This window comes from Notolepis coatsorum (assembly GCF_963971535.1).
Source record: "Notolepis coatsorum genome assembly, chromosome: 8".
Taxonomy (NCBI): domain Eukaryota; kingdom Metazoa; phylum Chordata; class Actinopteri; order Aulopiformes; family Paralepididae; genus Notolepis; species Notolepis coatsorum.
In genome coordinates this window covers 53,348,838-53,357,815 of record NC_140172.1, presented here as the reverse complement: position 1 = coordinate 53,357,815, position 8,978 = coordinate 53,348,838, and the positions used below count along the sequence as shown (strand labels likewise).

The following is an 8,978-nucleotide window of genomic DNA, read 5'->3' as shown; positions in this document are numbered from 1 at the left end:
AGTCCTCGCTGTCAGGTGAAAAGAGGCTGCTGGCTGTCTCCACATGTATCGGAGGAAGCATGTGATAGACTTCAGGGCTCCCTAGACCGGCAAGTGGGGGGCAAATGCGAGCAACGACCAGGAAGGGGATGGGGGGAATTGGCATAACGACTAAAATTGGGATGGGAGAAAAATACAGAAAAATAGGAGGAGAAAAAGTAGATATAAAAAAAAGGATGGCGCCCAATCACGTATTTATATGTGGTTGGCCAGGAATGTGTTAATTTGTATTGTCATGATACATTGCATCCTTTGTTTTTGTCACTATCTTTCGTCATTGCATTTGTTTGTCATGTCATTCCCAAATAAATTATTTTGAGCAGACCTGTCCATGGTGCTGAATCTTTAGACCGAAGTTAGGCACTGTGCCAGTGAAAATATTGTCTCATTTAGGAATATTTTCTGAGTGAGAAAGTTGTATTTAATGTTTACCGGTAAATAATAATAATAATTAATTTAATTTATATAGCGCTTCTCAATAACCCGAAGTCGCTGACAGTAGTCGGGAGCAGGGGTACAAACAAAGAGGCGAAAGCAAAGAAACAAAACAAAACAACAAAGAAACAAAAACAAAGGAACATGAGACCATGGGGGGAACGGGGGAGACAGCCTGATGGCACAAAAAAAAGACTAGAGACATATCGATCAGGTTGAAGGGGAGGGGGGGGTTTAGGGGTGGGGGGGGTTGAAGGCAAGGGAGAACAGGTGGGTTTTGAGGCGAGCTTTGAAGGTGGAGAGTGTAGGGGAGTCTCTGATGGACTGGGGGAGGGAGTTCCAGAGTCGGGGTGCAGTGCGAGAGAAGGCCCGATCTCCGAAGTTTTTGAGCTTGGATGTCGGGACAGTGAGGGAGGCAGTGGAGGAGGACCGGAGGGAACGGGTTGGGCGGTAGGGGAGAAGGAGATCAGTCAGGTAGGGGGGGGCCAGGCTGTGGAGGGCTTTGAAGGTGAGGAGTAGTGTTTTAAAGTTAATGCGGTGTTTGATCGGGAGCCAGTGGAGGGAGTGGAGGACAGGAGTGATGTGTTCGCGGGACCGGGTGTTAGTGAGGAGGCGGGCGGCTGAATTTTGGACCATTTGCAGTTTATGGAGGGAGCGGGAGGTGATACCAGTGAGGAGGGAGTTGCAGTAGTCCAGGCGGGAGGAGATGAAGGCGTGAATGAGGGATTCAGCAGCGGGGGGGGAGAGGCAGTGACGGATTTTTGCGATGTTGCGGAGGTGAAAGTAGGATGTTTTGACGATGGAGCGGACGTGGGGGTCAAATGAGAGGGTGGGGTCAAGGAGGACACCAAGGTTGCGGACTAGGGGGGAGGGGGTGATGGTGGAGTCGTTGATGGTGAGTGTGATGGGTCCGGATCTGGTGAGGGTGGTTTTGGTGCCAATGATGAGGAGTTCAGTCTTGTCACTGTTGAGTTTGAGGAAGTTGTGGGTCATCCAAGTTTGGAGTTCGGTGATGCATGATTCAATGTGACTGAGGGGTGGGCTGTGGGGGGATTGTGTACTGATGTATATTTGGGTGTCGTCAGCGTAACAGTGGAAGTTGAGGTGGTATTTGCGGATGATGTGACCAAGGGGGAGAATGTAGCAGATGAAGAGCAGGGGGCCGGTAGTTAAGATAATAGAACCCGCATTATCATATACTCCAGAATAAACTTTTCATTGGCCGTGTTTCCAGTGTCTACTCCTCATGGACCTGACTAGGGCTGCAACGATTACCTATCTTTGTGAAAGTGGCTTCTCAGCTCCCGTCCAGCTGAAGACAAAGCGGAGGAACAGATTGGACATTGAGCATGACCTCAGAGTTGCTTTGTCTACCATCACCCCAGACTTTGAGACTCTTGTCAGGAGCAAACAACATCCCCAGTTATCCCATTAGTTCCCTGGGATGTTAAGCTAAGAAGTCTGCTAAGAAGGATATATTATTTGTTATTATTATTATTATTATTATTATTATTATTATTATTATTTTATTTCATTGTGTTTTTAGCCCTAGTTGCACTTTTGTTGTGCTGTGTGATGTGCTGTGCTTTGGGGGAAATATATAGCCCCACCGCTTCGATCCAAGCTTTTTAAGATGCCAAATGTGCGCGTTCTGATGTGAGCCGATTGTATGCCGCCTCTCCAACGTTGGCAGGATTACGCACGGCAAGTGGACCCAGGGAATCTGGCAACCACATTCGTTATTATATTAGTGGCATTGCACACTACCTGTGTTGATTAAATAATTAATATGTTTGCTTCCCATTTCTAAAAACATGTTCGTTTTCGCTTGTTGGTACAATTGGAACGTGAGTGCAGTCAATAATAATAAATGTTATTTATATAGCACCTTTCATACAAGGATTGCAGTTCAAAGTGCTTTATATAATGAAGACATAATAAAACAAGCAGCAAGAGCAATGCATAACACAAATAAAAATTACAGCATGATGCAAAATCTAAATCTTGTTAAAAAAATCAATCAATCAATAGCACCGACAACATTGGGGAAGCCGAGAAAGTTAAATAACAATATTTAAATAATAAATAAGATTGCATGGGATCTCTGGGTGGCTGGCTCAGTCAATATCATCCTTGATTTCATCGAGTAGATCAAGAATGGCTTGAGCTGGCAACCTGTGTCTCCAGATGATTTCGGTCTTGCTTAAATCAAAAAGTGATATTCTCATTAGAAATATTCTTTCACAAGCACGCCTGGCAACAATTACTGCTGCCATGATCACCAATTACTGCTGCCATGATCACCTGAGACGCTGCCATGATCACCTGAGACGCTGCCATGATCACCAATTACTGCTGCCATGATCACCTGAGACGCTGCCATGATCACCTGAGACGCTGCCATGATCACCTGAGACGCTGCCATGATTACCTGAGACGCTGCCATGATCACCTGAGACGCTGGCATGATCACCTGAGACCTGCCATGATCACCTGAGACCTGCCATGATCACCTGAGACACTGCCATGATCACCTGAGACGCTGCCATGATTACCTGAGACGCTGCCATGATCACCTGAGACACTGCCATGATCACCTGAGACGCTGCCATGATTACCTGAGACGCTGCCATGATCACCTGAGACACTGCCATGATCACCTGAGACCTGCCATGATCACCTGAGACCTGCCATGATCACCTGAGACCTGCCATGATCACCTGAGACCTGCCATGATCACCTGAGACACTGCCATGATCACCTGAGATGCTGCCATGATCACCTGAGACGCTGGCCAAGACACCCCGCGCTTAGTTACCACCAAATCTCTCAAGACGTAAATAACGTCGCTTTAACTGCGTGAGGCAATTAGTGCCGACCTTTATGAATTGGGAGTGTTTTTGGATGAGGCTCATTTGCATAGAAAGGGGCACATGTTCCGCCCCTATTTCCTCATTTAAATACCCGCAAATACCACCAATGCACTGAGACGCAATGCTGATGGCAATGCAATTGCAATCGTATTTCACCCTTTGTGCTTGCTTTGTGAATAGCAAACTGTGTTTCAGAGCTATTTGCACCGGCATAGTGTCATAAAAACCCGTGCAATCCCTTTGGAAATTCACCTGTGTGTTCTTGTTTGGTTTTAGTATTTTTGGGCAATTCATTAAACCCCTTGTTGAAAGAAAAATACATTTAAATTGACATTGTTGGTAAGCAATAAGTTGTACTTCTCCATTTTTCATTTGTTTTATTATGGCGTTCTCTGCACCCTAATACCAGCTTAAGGAGCATTTTTATGAACTTTCAGCAACCCATAATTGATTTTCTATCCTAGTATGATATAATTACAATAGAAGGTTTGCTCTTGGAGATGGTCTTGAGGTAGCCAGCCCAACACATACTCCTCAAAATAAAAGTGTGACACATTTGTATAAGGGAAAGAAAGAATCTCACCTTGTCAGAATTTCCCGCGCTCTCCATCCTGTGATGTAACCTCCTCTCCCCCGCCGAGGGGCAGCTCAGGGGTCTCCCGTTGAGGAGCGAGGAGGCAACGGAGGAGGCCAGCTGGGAGGAGTGCTCCAGCCCAGTCCTGTGGGGCTCCACCGCCAGGGGGCTGTCTTTAGGGCACCACGCCTCGGAGGCTCCCTGGGGGTCAGACGGTAAGGCAGCAGAGGAGGACGAGGAGGAGGAGCAGGAGGAGTTGGGGAGCCAGGAGTGGCGTGTCTCTGGGGGGATGGGAGGGGGACGTTCGGGGGGTGGAGGTGGTGGTGGGTCCCGCTGGGGTGGCGGAGGGGCAGGGAGGGGCTTGTCCTGTTTCCTGGACATGCCTGGTGAGGACTAGAGGGAAAAGGGTGAGAGATTTAGATGATTGTTTTTACTATCACTTTAAAGATTACCAGAATAAAGATACAGAGTGACACAATGTGTCATGATGTGACTCCGCAGATACAGAATGTGACTCTAAACTTTCAGTGTCAGCAGCCATCATGTTCCCATTCCAATCCATTGGTTTGGGGTCAGTGAAGAAAAATTATCGAGATACATTTTTTTTTCTCCATTAGAGAGATCTAAGTGCCAAACAAGCAGCAGGATTAAAGAATTAAACTAAAGTCGCTTAGCTTTGATTTCTGGCAATACCCTATAATAATACTTATTTTTAGCCCAAGCCCAGTATCCCTTCAGGACACAATGAAACTTAAAGGGGAGTTCCACGCTGGGTCTCTCTTGTATTTATAGAAGAGTTGCTTTAATATCAAGTAAAATGAGCCCACAGCCAGCTCTGTACATAATGATCAGGCCAGAGATACAGCCTTAAACTACTGAGCATGCTCCATCTTCCTGCTTTACAAAGCACTACACAGAGGTCAAATTGCACGGTTCCTGTCAAAGGTTGTCACTCCTACCAAACTGACCCTTTACTTTTGGCTACTACTCCGTTATCTGGCGAGAGATAATGGGAAGCTGATCGAGAGACGATGGAGGGAATTACAATTGTAGTTCTTCTAAAAGGAGTGAGTGTAGAGCTACACTCGTACTGTGTCATTATGCCATTTAGCTCCACCAAATTAGTACCTTCCAATGCTGGTGTTTCTGACCAGAAATCACTTTGACCACATAGAGACAATCCATCAGTTTTATGACTCAATTTGCTAAATGAGTTTAATGGTGGAATTTCCCATTAACTTCAGTGCACAAGCACGAGAAGATGAGGGGTAACAAAAACAACTAATTTCAATGGATGGATATGGATAAACTTCAGAGAGTCTTAGTCTGAAGGTACTGGATGAAGATGCAGGGGCGTTGAAACGTTAAGTCTTCTTTAGCTGTTAATAAAGTGGTTGGCACTTTACACAACAGTTGTGATTGGAGGATCAAGAAAAGAGGGCAGAGCTCGAGTTAGGTAAATGGTAAATGGACTGCATTTATATAGCACTTTTATCCAAAGCACTTTACAACTTATGCCTCACGTTCACCCATTCACTCACACATTCACACACGGCAGAGGCGACCATGCAAGGTGCCAACCTGCTCATCGGGAGCAGTTAGGGGTTAAGCGCCTTTTGCAAGGACACTTCGACATGGTGCCAGGAGGAGCTGGAATCTAACCGGGAACCTTCCGATTACCAGACGACTGCTCTACCCCCTTCGCCCATTTAGACAAGTCAATTTACTTCGGAACAAAACTTCAGATGACAATCGATCGTGGTGTTGAGTGAGTGATGTTGCTATGACAACCAACCGTAGGGGAGCCCTTGGGGCTAGCGGACGGGGAGCGGATGCCCTTCTGGATGAGGTCGAGGCGCGGGGGGACCGGGGGCAGGCTGAGGTGGCTGAGGTCTCCTCCGTGGGCTTTCTTCTGCTGGCACATTGGAGAGGAGCTGGGAGACACGATGGGGGAGTTCTGGCGCTCGGCACAGTGCTGCGGGGAGAGAACGTGGTCAGCCGGGTCCCTCTTTGACAGATGAAGACAGGGACATAACAATGGCTTCAGCAGCAGAGGTGTTTTAACTCTCAGAAAAATCTAATATCAAGGAGTTCTCAGACATTTACCCTCCTCTTATGCAACAGCAAGACACATTCCCTTTACACAGCGGTGTGAAATAGGACAATAGAGGTGGAGGAAGGCATGCAGTGAAGCCAATAAACAGGTTAAACTGAACCAGAGGCTCATTATCTATATTTCTTTTCAGGGAAATTATGCATGCAATCAAGCACATTAAAGCCACTGCATTTTCAAGAACGTTCAAGCCCTTTGTTTTCCTAAATTCACAAACTTTCAAGGATTTTAAAGGCCTGTGGGAACCCAGTTTGTATTATTCTATTGTTTGTCTTGGTGTTATATCATTTATTCTATTGAGAGGGACTAACTGTTGGAACTGTGCTTGCTCTGTCTGGAGGCTTCAGGAATCATCATGCCTTGACCTGTCTCACACTTCATTTGTGTTCTCTGGCAATAATGTCAAAGCCAGAATAAAATGTTGAATGTTAAAAGCATTATATAATTGATTTAATCTTTTTATTTATTTATAAAAAATAAAGAAAATAAGAACAAATAGAGAAATGGAGTACAAGAAAAGGGGGAAAAGAGAGAAAATTGCTTTTTCAATTCCACATCTCCAAGTGGAAACCTTGACTTAATAATATTTCCAAACAAATGTCACTAAAACTCAATTGAACTATCTCAAACCCCGCCCTCTTTTCTTGATCCTCCGTTCACAACTGTTGAGGTTTGAGATCCAGGTGAATAGGGCAGAGTGTGTGATCTGCAGCCGAACATGATGCCACTTTCTACCACGATGACGATGATGATGATAACGATGGCTTCTAAAGAGCTACTCATTGGCCGGTGAATATGTTTTATTTTTTTTATCCACTTTTTCTCCTTATTTTTCTCCCATCCCAATTTAGTGTATCCAATTCTCCCCTCCCCTGTCTTGAACGTTGCTCGACTATGCCCCCCACTGGTCGGTTGTAGAGAGGATAGAAGCCTTGCATCATGTGTTCCCTCCGGCACATGAGGAGGCAGCCTGTCACATCTTTTCGCCTGCCAGCGCGGACCCTCATTGGCGAGGTGTAACGCATGGGAGGCTCACACTACCCTCGCCACTTCCTGTCTCTGCTGTGCAGGCGTCTCCCAACCGACCCGTAGGGGTCACTGTCCACAACGTCCAATCCCCACCCATCGACTTCCACCCGCTGACTCTGCCAAATGAGCCAGTACGACGGCCGGCCCAAGCCGAAGGCAATGCTGAGACTGGGATTTTCGGACCCCATGAAGACTAGTTGACGTCTTGGCGTCAGCTAATGGGGATCCTTTGCTAATAAACAAATAAACAAATAAACAAATAAACAAGCACGATCTCCGCTACTCCACCCAGCCGCCCGGCCGGTGAATATGTTGAAGTGACAAAGGACTGAAGCTCTGAAGGACTGAAGATGAGGTGAACATGACGGAGCAACTGATCTAAAGTTTGGGCCAATGAGGAGGACACTGTTAAACGGTCTATGTTATTTTTTTTGGGGTCCGTTTAGCAGTAGCCACTAGTTATATAGTCAACAAATACAGGCAGTGTTGGTTGAATCTTTTTACTTGTTTTTTTTGTTCATCCTTACCAGAGTTCAGTGCACACAGTGCAACATGTCGGATCTGAGAAGCGATCCGAGTCATGACTAGATGGTATCCGCCTTTCGTTGAAATGATGCCAGAGTGGGTGTGTGCATGGGCGCCCCCCGGTGGCGCACCACGTACATACGCTCAGCGTAAACCGCAGCGTCCTGGGTTTGAATCAGGCCCAGGGCATGTGCTGCATGTCTTCCCCCATCTCTCTCTCTCCCCAAAAAAGTCCAAACTGTCCTATCCACAATAAAGTGCAAATGCCGTAAAAAACACATCTTAAAAATAAAAAGAGTGGGTATGCATGTTGCCTGGAACACATCTAGCATTTGATTGTATTCATGGCCTGAGAGAACAGAATAGTGAAATAAAACCTTGAAGTCTTCTCCATATAGGGAGGTGTAGTCTACCGTCACTGGTTGTTCCACCCGTATAGGGATTTATCGTTGGGGAAATGGATTATCGGCTATTGTAACAATTCTGCCGCATGGAAATGGAAAAGCTTTAAATTTTTTGAACAAAATGAGTTCCCTTCTATCACTAACATTATTGTTTAAAAAAATTTGGTTGAAAAAAAAAATAAATATGATTAATTGCGAATATTTTCATGTTGAGCTATAGATTGTGGATGAATACGCACAGAAAGGTACACCATGCCAATGTTAATGCTTTATTTGTTATAAACGAGGCGATTTAGAAATGGGCAATGGGGAAATACATTGCTTTGGACAAAGGGTTGAACACGAAAAACGGCAATGACGTAACCACTACACCTCCCAGTTAAGATCAAAGGAAGAGACATGATGATGAAACGTGTCTCCTGGCCAACGTCTTTAGGTGTCGGTGTCAGTGTCAGTGTCGGCGCGGTTAGATCCGAATGAACCAACATCAATGTAGGTCTGTTACCGCTATGTTTTGACAATGATGAATGATCCACTTTCAACACACGCCTCCGATCAAATTAAAGCTCTGCTGCCATTGGCGTCAGCGGTCCGCAAACAGGACTAAATGTATGGTGTACAACAGTACAACGAAATGCAGGATACCTTCTGGCCACGACCGGTGGTCTAGGGGTAAATCTGAATCCCATGCAGTCAGTGACCTGTGAGCCAGTGGAATCCCAACCTGCTAAGGAAGCATGTTTGGAGCTGCCCCCATTAACCCTTTCACTACCACACTACAGAAGGTTAACCTTTCACTACCATACTACAGACGGTTAACCATCTGTAGTGTGGTGGTAGTGAAAAGGGTTAACCTTCTGTAGTGTGGTTGTGAAATGGTTAACCCTTTGCCGTGTGGTAGTGAAAGGGTTAACCTTCTGTATTGTTGCAGTGAAAGGGTTAACCCTTTGGTAGCGAAAGTCTGATGACCCAACCTGATGGCCAGG

At 45.8% G+C, this 8,978-nt stretch overlaps 1 protein-coding gene across 4 annotated transcripts in view; it reads right to left on the bottom strand.

The window, feature by feature from the left end:
• Nucleotides 1-8,978, bottom strand: part of cblb (Cbl proto-oncogene B, E3 ubiquitin protein ligase) — a 172,061-nt gene that overhangs the window by 20,119 nt on the left and 142,964 nt on the right. For all 4 annotated transcript variants that reach the window (XM_084320302.1, XM_084320300.1, XM_084320301.1 and 1 more), the window contains exons 11-12: nt 5,717-5,896; nt 3,931-4,314 (exon numbers count right to left, since the gene is read on the bottom strand). In XM_084320302.1, coding sequence (XP_084176428.1) covers nt 3,931-4,314; nt 5,717-5,896 — 564 coding nt within the window. The remainder of the gene's footprint in view (nt 1-3,930; nt 4,315-5,716; nt 5,897-8,978) is intronic.